Source organism: Sapajus apella, unplaced genomic scaffold, assembly GCF_009761245.1.
Source record: "Sapajus apella isolate SASKATOON/1434 unplaced genomic scaffold, GSC_monkey_1.0 scaffold18, whole genome shotgun sequence".
NCBI classification, from domain to species: domain Eukaryota; kingdom Metazoa; phylum Chordata; class Mammalia; order Primates; family Cebidae; genus Sapajus; species Sapajus apella.
The window spans coordinates 8029173-8042994 of record NW_022436958.1 but is presented as its reverse complement, the minus strand read 5'-3'; the positions used below and the strand labels follow the sequence as shown (position 1 = coordinate 8042994).

General features: G+C 36.2%; 1 protein-coding gene across 16 annotated transcripts in view; it reads left to right on the top strand.

The window, feature by feature from the left end:
• The window catches only part of GTDC1 (glycosyltransferase like domain containing 1), a 419157-nt gene that overhangs the window by 320654 nt on the left and 84681 nt on the right, over window positions 1–13822 (top strand). For all 16 annotated transcript variants that reach the window (XR_004271224.1, XR_004271219.1, XR_004271222.1 and 13 more), the window contains one exon: window positions 11070–11420. Coding sequence is in view for 7 of the 16 variants with exons in the window: in XM_032286219.1 (XP_032142110.1) it covers window positions 11070–11420 (351 nt within the window). In the remaining 9 variants the exon portion in view is untranslated. The remainder of the gene's footprint in view (window positions 1–11069; window positions 11421–13822) is intronic.

Sequence of the window (13822 nt, the reverse complement as noted above, 5' to 3'; positions counted from 1 at the left end):
ATGCTCTTACTCTTAGCACAACCCAGCTCTTGCTCCCATACCTGGCTAACTTCTAATCATCATGAAGGTCATGACTTCAGATCATCTTCCCTAGAGAGCCTTCTCTGGTACTAACTCCCTTTCTAGGGCTGGGTTCTTATCTTGTAGCACCTAATTCTTCCCTGATTGAAGCACCTACGACATTATATGTTCCATGAGGATATCTTAGCTAATTTACCTGGCAGATAGTAGGCACTCTAATTTTTGTTGAATGATGAGTGACTGTTTCTTTCTCTGAATCTTTTTTACTCAGTGTTTTCACTGAGTATTTGCTGTCTTTGCCTTCAAGCCTTGCTTATATTGTAGTAATGAGTAATGGCCCAGCAAGTCAGATATTTCAAATGTATCCATCTGTTTTATTTTTACTCCCTTTTTCCTAAGAAGTACTAAAAAATGTAGAAAAGCTGAAGTAAGTAGAAGTGTTTATATATCATTTTGTATACTTAAAGGTTTTATTTCAGATGTAAAATTAACAAAGTTATGTTTTCCAATATTCTGGATGAGGTCAGTTTCTATGGCCTAAAAATTAGATAGCAATATCATCAGAATTTGAATTGAATCAATACTTAGTGTCCTAACATTTAATGTGGGAGCCAGAAAAAAAAAAAAAAAAAAAAGGTGGTTGTGCTGAAAGTTGGCTTTGCTGGTAATTTTGATATATTCAGGTTGTGGATAGGCAAGTGAAAAAGAAAAAAAGATTAGATTTTTGATGTCCATCTGTTCATGCTTCAGAGATCTGGAAACTGAAGTTTTAAATTTTCTGGTTTTATTTTCCTGGTTTATGCAGTTTTAAGAAGGAAAATGAAAGAACCTCTCAGAAAAATGAAGGAAAGACAAGGAAAAGTGCAAGGTAGAAAACAGTATCATAGGAAAGACATAATAGAAGTGGAGGAATATATTCATTTAGTTAATAACATTGGATCTTTTTGCAATTAATGCATCTCTAGGTATGAGTACAATTATTTGATTAGTATGCAAATGAAAAGAAGATAACATTAAAAGTACCTGCCTTAAGCGGATGACTAAGGTATAAGAAGTAATAAGAAAAATGTGTCTTGAAGAAGACACGGGTCTCTAGTTTATAAAGTAGGCTCAACTATGAAAGGGTCAGTGGAATGTTTTAGTCAGTGGACTAGAGGTTTTAGAATGTTGAGTGTTTCTCTAATAACAATTAAATGCAGTGATGATCTTTACCACTATTATCAATAATGAAAAATAGTGATCAGTAATAACTGAGTTCTTAATATGTGCCAAGCAACATGGGAACATAATTCTGCACGGTAGTGTTACTGTTATTCCCATTTTACAGATGACACAACTGATTCTTAGAGAAAAGACTTTTCTCGGGTAAGCTAAAAAGTGACAGAGCCCTGAATTTACAACCAGTCAATATGCCTAGACCCCCCCTTTTTTTTTTTTTTTGCCATTTTGCCTCTTAATAATAAGATAATCATTAGACTTGATTAGATGCTTAATCCTTATTACCTCTGTGAGAATTCTAAGACTAGCCTCATTCTCATTGTTCAGATGAGAAAACTCAGGTTTAGAAAGATTAAATGACTTTATTCACAACCAGATTTTAAAGAAAAATTCCTTTCCTGAAACACAAATCTTTATTATTTATTTATGTATTTTAATTTTTTAAAAAGTAACATTTGGCTTTCGAATAAAATTTACAAACATTTCTCCTTTTTATTCCCCACATTTTCTCATCAGTATTGATAGTCAGCTTGTTATTCTTTCAAAATAGTGTATTTTTGTCACTGTCTATCAACAGAAATATAGTGTCTCCTTTTAGGTTACTATTCTGATACTCTGTTCAGGAAATTTGACCCATCATATTGTTGTCCCATTGCCCTTTTTCTGCCATAGTATTCAGTAAAATCATGTCATACTCCAAAAGAATCTCTCAAATTAGAAACACTGCCCTAGGATAATTCTTACATTGGTTTGGAAAGAAGAAAGTTATTCTTTCTTCAGTACCAGTACATTTTCCCATCCTATTTTTAGCCTCCAAATAATGGCTTTCCCAAAAAATCATGGAATAGAACATGCTTAGAAACCGTTTTTAGGGTTTCCATTAATGCTTTATTGTTGCTATAGGAAATATCTGATTCCAAAGGTTATGAGAACATTTACTTGTGGACAAGGTAAATTCTTACAGAGAAAGTAGAGCAAATGTACATGGGAAACAGCAACTTCCTCTTGCTTGGAAGAGATTACTTCACATCCATATTGGGAAAACCTTTCATTGTTCTATACCATCATCATATTAAGTGAGGTGAATAAATAGAAGCTTTTGAAACTTGGCTTCTGAGTTACAAATAGAAAAAATGATATGCAGATTATTAAGTTTGGAAAACGTTAAGTCTTTTGAGTGACAGAGATAACACAGTTTAGTAAACATGATTTAGTTTAAAGATTATATGGGTAATTTATAATTTGGGGGGCTAACAGACCAAAATCAGTATGTATGAAATGTCACTACACATACTAAAAGCTTCATAGTGCAGACACAACCTCTTAAACATGGAAGGGTCTTAAATATTTTTTGAATGAACATTTGCTGAGTCAACACAGTGACTCATTTACTGACTAACTAGGGAATGTAGTGTTACCCAACATGGCTTAAGTATGGACGTCATGTAGGGGAGCAAGTAATGGTGCGTTTACTTAGATTTACTCAGCTCCTACTACATGTCATGCCCAATACATGTTCTCCTTTTTAATGCTCTTGAGAAATTTACAAGAGCAGATATTACCAGCCTGTTTTACAGATTAGAAAACCGAGGTTCAGAGAAATTAACTGATTTGAATAAACTTCAAAATTGAAGAAATGCCTGTGCAATCCTCTATATCAATACAGCCTGGATTCTTTCCACTTCCTTTCCACATACATGTTACTTGAGTAACTTGAGGTCCTTGACAGAGATTTCTTTACCTGTCCCCCAAAATAATCTTCCTCACAGGCTTTCTGTAGTACCTGAACATATCCCATTTGTGATTAGTTCCCGTGAGTTAAGGTATTGCCTCTGTTGAAATGCATTGAGCACAAAATATGATGAATGCATTGTGACAATTTAAGATTAGTTTCCAGCAAGACCAATAACAGAGAGCCCAGCATGATTCAGGGCTGGACCCAGATGGGACTTAGTTTCAAGGTAGGCTGCAAGGAGACCCATAGTGGCAGTGGTGGAGTAGGAGGTGAGTAGGTATTGGGAGTTACCTGGATACTGAGAAAGTAGTATAAAGACCTTGGGAAATTGACCACCATTGGGCGGAGAATGTTTTAAAGTGGAGGTAGGAAAATAAAGATTTCCTGTTTTCAGTTTAGCCTAGGGCTCTGCCAAACTGTGTTGAATTACTAGAGTAAACCTTGCGTAAATGAGAGAGTTTTGTTGTTGTTCTTAGAGAGCTCTTTTTAGGGGGGAGTAGGGATCGTGAGAAGTGAGTGTACATATGTTAGCAAGGATGGCTCTGGGTTTGATAAACATTTGTTCTGGCAACATGCAAGGTAGCTTTTCTTATTCTCATACATTCATAAGGACCTTAAATTTTCTGCGTGGGAGGAATATATCCTAAAGGGATTTTATAAAATTGAATAAGACAAACTGCTCATACTAGTAGGCAGTTAAATTAGCAATGTATACAATCTAAAACACTTTGAAATTAAGAGAGAATGGGGAATTTAGGCATAATTATTTAAGTTAAATAATGCTAATCACATAAACTGTGTTGCCAGAAGAGGTCATATAAGCAAATGGTATAAATGAGGTTATCTGGAAAGTGTTAGATTTTCAGAAATGACTCTTAGAAATAGTAGTGGGAAATAAAAATATAAAGGAACGGGCTGCTGAAAATAGAGCCATCTTTTCCTTATGACAGCCCATATATATCCCAGCTATTGAAAGGACAGACATCAGGAAATGATGCACCTTTTAAAGCAGAGAAGAGAAAGCTAACGCTTCTTTTTAACAATGGAAGTTTCTCTTTTCAATGGAAGATGCTGCTATCTTTGCTAAGTGTCTTATCCCTGGGACCACTCATGGCTAATGAGGTCAGTCTAATGACTACAGATGTTCTTCCCATTTCAGCATGCATTACTCAGGCCAATAAGTAGTGTTTGCTTAATTTTGACTATAGCTAATTTCTGTGGATCCCATTTTTTTAATCACAGATTCTTCATAGTCTAAGCAAGACACTCTTGCTTAGTGTCCTCTCACGGACTGCTGCCAATATTTCATGTTGGCTTTAAAAGTTTGTACCATGAGAGGCAAAATTTCAGGCACCAAGCATTGAATATCTAACAACATAGCCTCACAACCACGGTGGGGCCTAGCAGGTGTTCCCCCAGAGCGTTTGCGTGGTGTGCATCATGACTGGCTCATCTGCGATTCAGGTATATTTAAATAATGTTCTGCCAGAGTTTCTTACTGAAACATCCTTCAGAGACATGTGCCACCTCTTTTATGAATATTAGCTTTTAGCCATTACCAGCAAAGCAAAGCATGCAGCCATACTGCAGCCAACCAGCCAACAATAAGTGTTTCTTTCTGTTTTATGTTGTAGTCTCCAAGCATCCAGTTTTATAATGATATGGGTTTCCTTGCTTTTGATTCCTTTATTTAGTGAAGATAGTGTAGTAGAGGAATGGGGGTGTATGTGTACACATGAGTATGCCATATCAAAATTTTTACTTTCAAACTTTATAGGTTATATAAATCTGCTCATCATGTAAGTGATATATTGAACACATGTGAGCTAGCATGATTTTTTAATTATCTGTGACATTTGCTTATGTGGCTAGATTCTAAAAATGTTAATTTTATAATTAATTTCCAACACATTGTTTGGCAACAATGAATAGTTTTGGTTGTAAATCACCCAAGGCCTTAGATCGCTGAACTGCCTCAATGTGTCTTCCCAGTTAGTTTTAGAAAAGTTATTTAATTTCTATTTTCTTTTTCCTCAATTTGGTTTCTATCCAGGAATCTACCTAAATCATTTTGATAAAAACTTGATATTTATTCTGCTGTCATCCATATTAGCCTTGAACTATATTTTCTGTCCCTTTTTTACTGGTTCTCCTGCTTTCTTTCAGATGCCCTTTTGTCTACTGGTATGTCACATTGGTGTATGGCTTCAGGTTTGGGTTTCATCATTTTCCCATGTAAATGTATTTCTCATTCCTTTTGCAATCTCTGTCATATGAAATATGTTACCACCCATCGTGCTGCTCCATGCTTCTCAGAACCTGGCTAATCACCTCCTAGGACCTCAAGTAATATAGAGTAACCTTTGTTGACTGTTAATTCTTAAGCTGTGTCCTGCAGGGATGGGCGAGGAGGAGGACAGGTTATTTGTTCCATTAAGTTTGGGAAACAATTATCACATCCCCATCACATATTAGGTGCTCAATAAGTACTTTTTGAATAAACGAAAGAGTTACTGAATGAACATGTTTATAATATACAGTACCATGTACTTTGGGGAGTTCTATAGTAAAGAAATCTTTAACTTTATTTAACTCAGCATTTTCCAAACTTGTTTTCCAATAAAACCATCTCAGGTGCAGCATCTACACGTGTTTCATGGAATTAGTGTTGCACAAAACACACCTGTGAAACACCAGCCTAAAGGATACAGCTACTCCTCCCTCCCCCAAACCTGAGCTAAAACAGGACACACTGTGCTTCCACTCCGTCTCCCCTTGGCTGCCCCATATGTAGGCCAGTTTCCTTATTCTAGTTGCTAACATCCTCATGTCACTTTCCTGGCTCAAATATGGAATAATCTTTTATCCATTACACTCTCTTTCTCTTTAATCATACACTAATTCGTATCATTACTTTTTCACCTGCTGTCTTCCAAATGTGTTTTGAGAAACAAGATGACTAATAATCTCTGTCGTATGGACTTTTATCCTTGGGCATTTATTTATGAGGTTATAGGTTGAACTTATATTTTAAGTACTTTTTATTAAAACCTCTCAGAAAGACGGTTGTGAGGAATGCATTCCACCCTGGCATGCATTTTCAGCCATGACATTTTCTTCAATGGCACATGAATCAACATGAATGTCCAAAGTTGACTTGTTTCATGTTAACTTTATTGCCTGCCTTTTGACTACCTCTGTGAGTCAACTGCAAGGACTATAGCCTCTTGACTATAGCAGAAATAACCTAAGGTGCCCAGAGCATTTCTTTTCCTTACCATCAATCTTAATGACATTTGAAACTTCTCTCAAATCTAGTCTTTTCCTGGTTGATCTGAGAAGAAAGACTTGGCCGTTCCTATAGGTCCATCTTAGGTTTGTGTTTAGACATGGGGGCTGTGGTGAGGGGTATATATTTAGGTCCAGAAAGTGCTTGTTCCAACTGTGTCTTTAAACATTGCCCAACGTAGTACTGGTGTTTTGTGGCAATGCCTCTGGAGCCATACTGGTGGACAGAGGTGGGGAGGAAGGGAGTTTGAGAGGATGGGCGGCAGGAAGAGGCTCTGTTTCTGTTTCACATATGGGTTATTGTTTGGAAAGGAGTTGGGGGTGGAAGTCCCATGGTAATAACAGATTGGAAATGATTATGGCAATCAGAATATTTCTAAAGATAGAAACAGGCTCTGGTGAAGTTTCTAAGAGATTTGGAAACAGGAAAAAGCATTCTGTAAGATGGACAGTAAAATTTATTTAAGAAAAATGGGGAAATGATTAAATGAGAAGCCTGACATACACAGATTACTGTTTTTCTTCTGACCCTTTCTTTTCTCTCTTTCACTTCTTACCTCAGGACCTTTTCTCTTCTCATTAACACCTCCACCACAGTTGGAACTTGGAAAGAGAAAAGAAGTGTTCAGACATGTGCCTATTTGCATAGTCACGTCATTGAGTTAATGCCAGGACAGCACAAACGTTCTGTCCAGTTCTATAGAAAAGCCAGTTTTCACTCCATCAGTAAAGTATTATTTTCTTTTTGTATTAGCATAGAACAGCTTATATTGCCAGGCTTCTCTTAACTGTACATTATAAATAGTGTCTGATTAAGAATGTTCTGGATGGGTTAATTAGTGTGGTGACTATTATTAAGCAAACTGCTTGTTAGTATTATGCCTATTTGATCTTGGTATTGATGTGAAGTAATTGACCATAGAGCTACATTTAGAAAAGCTGAAATAAAGTTTTTTTGATTTCTATTATGGCAATAAATTGTTTATATTAAATATGTCTGTGAAAATATGAGTTTCATGGCACAGAGAATCAGAATAGACTGTGTGGGATGGTGGATGTGGTTTGTTTTGTTTTGTTTTTAGAATTATTAATACATTTGTCCAGCCTATTTCAAGACCAGCTTTATTGTAACAAAGTAGCACAAAAATATTTCAGCTTTTGCCTTCATTCTTACCACAGAGTATATGAAAACTAAAGTGTTTTTCACTTTCCCCAACTAAAGGAAATACCCTGTTAGATTTAGCTAATTGCCTAAATACTTCTTTTGGTGATGATCACTATAATGAATAGATTATAAGAAAAATATGAAAAGATGTTATAAATAAGGAAAACCCAGCTTGTAACTACTTTCTTTCAAGTACCGGGTTGTTATCTATATATTTATTGGTATCTTGTCCAGTTCTATTATTAAGTTTCCCTAGCTGTAGCATTTCCATAAGGAATTGATTCCATGAGCTAATAAATTATACCATCAGGGAGTTTTCCTTGAAATTCAGCTAAAATTTTCCCATTCTTAATTTCATCTCGTTACTCCTAGTTATACCCCCTTGTACCAAGCTAAATAATTATTCTTTTTCCTTGGAGACTCTTATTATGTACCCTTCTAGTTGTCACTTAACCAGGCTATTCATAGTTAGCTCCTTTAATCTGTCCTCATAAATCAGTTCTTCCATTGCCTTAATTATTATTGCTCTTCTAAACACTCTCTAATTTTCAAACATATACAGTTCTCAGATGCCCCAGATGATATCAGCTTTTGCACAGGGCTCTATCCTAACAGACTTAGTGTCTTCCTTCCCTGTACAACAAGATCCAGAACTAAATGGCATCAGTTAGCTGAATCAAATCAGCTCATGCTCATCTTGTCAAATTCGGGATGGTCTAACTGGTGTTTTCCATGTGCCCTACTTGCATTAAAGGTTTATTTTGATTTCTTTCAATTTCATGAAATTTGTAAGCTGTTTTAGTTACTGTCCTTGTTTGTATTCTGCATCTTTCCATGTCCCTATTCACTACCACCTATCAAGTCAGTCATCTGCAACCTGTGTTAACATGGGATTCCTTTCATCCTTAAGAACATTTATGGAACGTGTTGAATAAAAGCAGGCCTCGTGCCTTGCCCACAGCGAAATTCCTTGTCAGTTACCAATTCCCATTGTTTACAACCTTTTAACCAATCTCTCATCTCTTTTAATTTGCAATTTTGCTCACATGCTGGCCAATATAAATGAATTTATGAGTAAGATGGATCATGATGCTGTTTTCTAAAATGAAGATATGTTGTTTGAATCCCATTTATTTATTTATTTATTGGTGAATCCTTCATCCACTAAGTTTGTAATTCTGTTCAAATCCTTTTTAAGCTTGCCTGGCACTCTTTATCTGACATAAACAAATAGGTTACTTCACTTGCTTTGTTTTCCAGATATGTACAGATGTTCCTTCTTTTACCGTGTGTTTCATTTCTTTAGTAGAATTGAAGATACTGTCATAATAATTCTATTTTTTTTCTACCTTTTGTGGTGATTAATGGCAATTTTTTGTTGAGTTTACTTTCTGAATCTCTTCAGTATTTTGAATTTGTTTCAGGAAGAAGTTGACTCGTTCCCACAGTGATTTTGGGTCTATGAGGTTTGAAACTATACACACGCAGGTTTCTTTCCTTTTTAAATCAAGGACTAAATTTATTATTTTATTAGGGCATATTTAAGGGGTTAGTATCATTGTGTTTTATCTTTCTATATACAATCATCTATTTATTACTTGGGAGTTCTTGTGTATTTTTGAGTTTTCTCAAGGTATTTGAAATTAGAATAGAAATTATGTTTGTTTATGAAACAAACATAGAAGCCCCCAAAAGAAGCTTTTTGGTTCTGGAATGTGCATAGTGTACTACAACCGAAGACTTTGTTTCTAGCTCCTATGGCTCCTCCACTGTTTCTTAGTGTTGCCCATCAGATCTTGCTTTCAGCCCTTTTTAACACCCTCTCTCTGTCTCCACGGTGACTGTCCTGATGCCTCAGTGAGTTTCTAAAAGCCCATCTCCGCCTCTGTACACCTCACCTGAAATAGATAACCTGACCTAATGCTTTAATAATGCAACTCTTTAGATTCTACACCTGCTAGGTAAAGTTGTTTTGGTTTTTCAGCTTCAATTTTTTCTTCTTCCCTCAGCTTTGTAAGACAGCTAGGTTTATTATCTTTTATAAGACCCTACACCATGATCACACATATTATAATGTTTTTCTCCTTCCATCTTATAAGATCTTTCTGTTTCTTCAGGATCCTTCTTCCTTCCCTAGCAAGTATTCCCAAGTGAATACTGCTGTGTCCATGTGTCTCATTTTTAAAAGTCCAACCTTACCTTCCTCTTCCTTCTCTCTATCTCCTTCTCTCTCCTTCTCTCTTTCATACACAAACCCTAATTTCCTGCAGTCTGATTTCTGCCCACACCGCTCTTCAAGGATACTGCCCATCGGAGTAGCCAGTGACTTACAGCGTGACAAAGCCAGAAGCTTCTTGTTTCTGCTGTGTAGCACCTCTGCAGTGTTTTATGTCCCATTTTACACATTCTTTAAGGGTTCTTGATTGATTTCAACAGTGTGATATTACTCTTGGATTCTCTTTCTAGTCTTCCAAAAGTTCCCTTTTGCTCTCCTTCGATAGTTTTTCTTTTTCACCTGCCTCCTAAATCCATTTGTTCCCCTACTCAGTAATTCATGGAAGGGGCCAAGTTTCTGGATGGGGCTCAGGAACTCTGAGAAAGCACTTGGTAGTCTGGCCCAGTCTACCCTTCTAGACCTTACATCCAGACCTACATCCCAGTCTCTTTGTGTTGCATATTATTTCCTGAGGAGTTGTATTTCTTCACCCCTTTTTCCTTTGGTCACCTGTTCTCTGACTCCAGAGTTTCCCCAACTCTGTCTTGCAAAATGTTTTACCCAAAACCTTCTTTAAGCCTTTACTGAGCCCCAAGTCAGCATTAATCTCTTCTTCTCCTCCACTAAAAAAAAATTAGAATGGCCATTGTGTATATCGTATTTTCCAACATAGGTTAGTCGGCTGTTCGTGTGTCTGTCTCCCACTCTGCTCTAAGCATTAATGGTTTGCTTTCCAATAGATAGTGAGCTCCTTGAGGATAGGCCCTCTATTTGTATATGTGGCTTACAGGATTTAAGCTGTATTATTTTTTAAGATTTTATTTTATTTTGATTCTCTTATCAGTAAGTAACAGATATTGAACTCTGTGTGATAAAGTGTTATGGAAAAATAGGAGATAAATGATAATAAAAAAGATACTAAAATATACTTCAGGAAACATTAGCAAAGTAAATTTAATAAAAAATATATTCAGGTGCCCAAGAATACAGAACGGTCATGAGCAGAAATGACAAGTGTTAATCAAGGAAGTTTCAAACGTTTTTGTAGGTTAATGAACAATTATGGCTTGAAAATAAGCACTGGGCCATGTGGCGATTGGAAAACAGAAAATGGAAATCCAGAAGGATGAGCAAGGGAAAAGTGATAAAGCATCTCTCTAATCTTATGTTTTATGGTATATGCAGTGCAAGTTTTATAGCCATAGAAACTCTTTGGAAACCATTCAATGACAGCCCAGTCCAATTTCAAACTTTTGAACTTCCCTTAGTGGCTACTACTTTTTGCACTTATTCTAGAATTTTTGTTAAAACATCTTTATTTTTTTCTCAGTTTTATATATAATCATTATGTCCTTACAGGAAGGTAAAGGACAAATTTTACATATTTTTTCCCACTAAAAGTATATTGCATTCTTTTTTTGTAACAGATTCATGCCCAAGCACAAAACAACCCATTTAAAGAAGATGCTCAGCCTTACAGGAAATGGCGGTGCAGTTCTGTCCACGGCCCTTCCTTTTCAGCCAGAGCAGAGAGATTCAGAGGATTTATTGAAGAATTTTAATTCAGAGTGTGATACACACTCTGGCCTTGCTACTGCACAACAAGAATGTTTGGGTAACTCAGGAAGACAGGAGTCAGACTTGAAAAAGTCCAAGTCCTCAGATAATTCCGGCTGTCATCATGGAGAGAATAAACAAGATCTGACTGTTAATCCCGACATTTTGGGTGAAGTTGATAATCAGCAAAGACTGCTGCACATTGTCTGGCCTCACAGGTGGTAAGTCAAGGCATGCCAATTTTAGGAAGAGTTGTGGAACTGGTGAAAGAAAATATATTCTGTTGATTAGCATACTAATTTGCTGTTCCTATTGCTTTAGAAAAGGATTATTTTAATGTAGTGGTATTACTAATGGTCTGCCAAGCTGGTACTACTAAATATCTTCATATTAATGGTCATGTGCCTAGATTAAATTGAATTACAGATAACTATTTGCAGTGATTTGCTCAACTAACAATAGTGAGTAGGCACGTCTAACATACCAAGTCTTGTTCAAAAAGTTTCAAAATATAAGAATCAGATTCCATGTTAGGCGCACACACACGCACACACACACACACACACAAACACACAGAGTTATCACAAAACTATTTCATATATACACACTGATAAAGTAGTATTACCATTAAGGCAAGAATAATTTTCATTATTTACTACTTTGACCAGTTTCAACCGAGTGGCTTCATCTTACTTGTCATAATATGTATGTCAGTACATTTGAAAACATTTCCTTTACTCAGATGCCTCTGTATTGTGCTAAGCAAAATACTTTCTAGCCAAGTCTTTCCTAAACAGAGGAAAATCAACTGCAGCATGTAATCTCACCAAATATAAACTCGAACTTAACCCTGGCTTCTATAAATTAGGATTTAAAGAGGTAAAATGTCCCGATAATCTTCTGGTATTAGGCATGAACATTTTAATCTAGTTTCTATTCCTCCCAGTTAGTTTAATCTGCATGTGGCCTGATTAGAGTTCACTTCCCCCACAGATTATGGTCTCTTTATTGCAGAGATGCTAGGCTGATCATTAGGTCCGATTTTCTGAGAGCAACCGTTTGCAGGTGAAGTAATAAGCGCACCACACCGGCCGGGCAAAGCGCCTTTGCCGAGGATTTGCCTTCCAGCACATTAAAACTCCAGAAGCTCTCCCAGTTGATCTGCAGCATCTGGTACCTAAAGGGATTTTCATCTTTGATTCTAAATGTATGAACGTAAAATATAGGGTTTGAAAGTTGATGTGGAATGTGTTTTTGGATTTGTTTGTGCAACTTTGCATTTCCAGCTTAGCCTTTCTAAGGTAGGGACATGTATTTTTAAATCATATTTTTTATTTCAAATGTGACAGAGTTCAATATTCTTTGGTGTGATTTTAAAATGCAGTGAGTCTAGATGAGATTAACCTGTTTCAAGGTAAAATAGATGTCATCATTTACTCCCCTCTGAAAACCTTTTTCTTTTATTCCGTTAACCTTTGGTTGTCTCTGAAGTACTATTTATTGCAAGAAAATCAGTTCTAAAATGGTAAATTAAATAATTTCTAGACTGCTGTTACAAAACAGCAATATGGAGGAAAGAGTGAAAACCATGTTATTCGATACTTTGCACAAAATAAGACAGTGCTATGTTAATAAAATTAACAATATTAAATTGAATAATTCCCTCTCTTCCTTTGTATATTTTTGCTTTAATTTAATTTAATTGCCTAAAGTTAGTTGCTTAAAGAGATGCAGCATTATGTTTGTGCACATTCTTATTGTTAAAGCTAAATTATTTTTAATTTGGAGAAGAGGGAAAAAAGCCGCATCAGCAAGAGTAAATGCCAAAATATAAAAGTAACACATTCATCCTTACGGGTAATATAGTAGAACATTGGAAACTTGGAGGTTGCCAGACACATAGCTAACATTAGGGCTAATTTTGAAAATCTAGCGTGCAGTCAATTTTACTGATGCCTGGGGACATACAAGGTAGAAGCTGACAAGAGAACTAATTTTGTTTGGGTTATTTACTGCTATGCATCATCCGCAGGTTCCCGCCTGACACACAGCTATATGAAGGGGGATATTATCACACACTAAAAATTTATGTTGACATTCGATATTTGTTCAATATGTCAGCAGTATTACTTTCATAATCAAAAGAGTAAGAAAAAGAGAAAAGAAAAGCACTTTATGCTCATATAGATATATCTTTTTAATAACAGTCTATAAGGTTAATATAGTTTACCTTTGAGAGTATACAATGAAAACAAGCAGGGTTAGGAGGGGAAATGACAGAAAGCATCAACCCGAGCTGTTTGTTTGCCATTACCTAAGCGAGCCATGTCAGCTCTCTGGCCCGCGTCTGATAGCTATTTGTTGTACAGAGAGCACAGCATAAAAAAAATATCAAACTCTTAATACTATTGTGTGCCCATAACCATCTGTCACTGCTAGCCTGGAGATGAGAGGAAGATTACGAGGAATAAACACTGAGCCGCCGAGCATTGGTAAAGCCTTCGGGCAAAAAACTCTTGTGGGGACATCAAAGACATTCTAATTCCGAGGCAGTCAAGGATTACAGTGTGTAACCTGTGCTGACAACAGATAAATGACTGGCAATATTGTGCCAGAGCTGTTG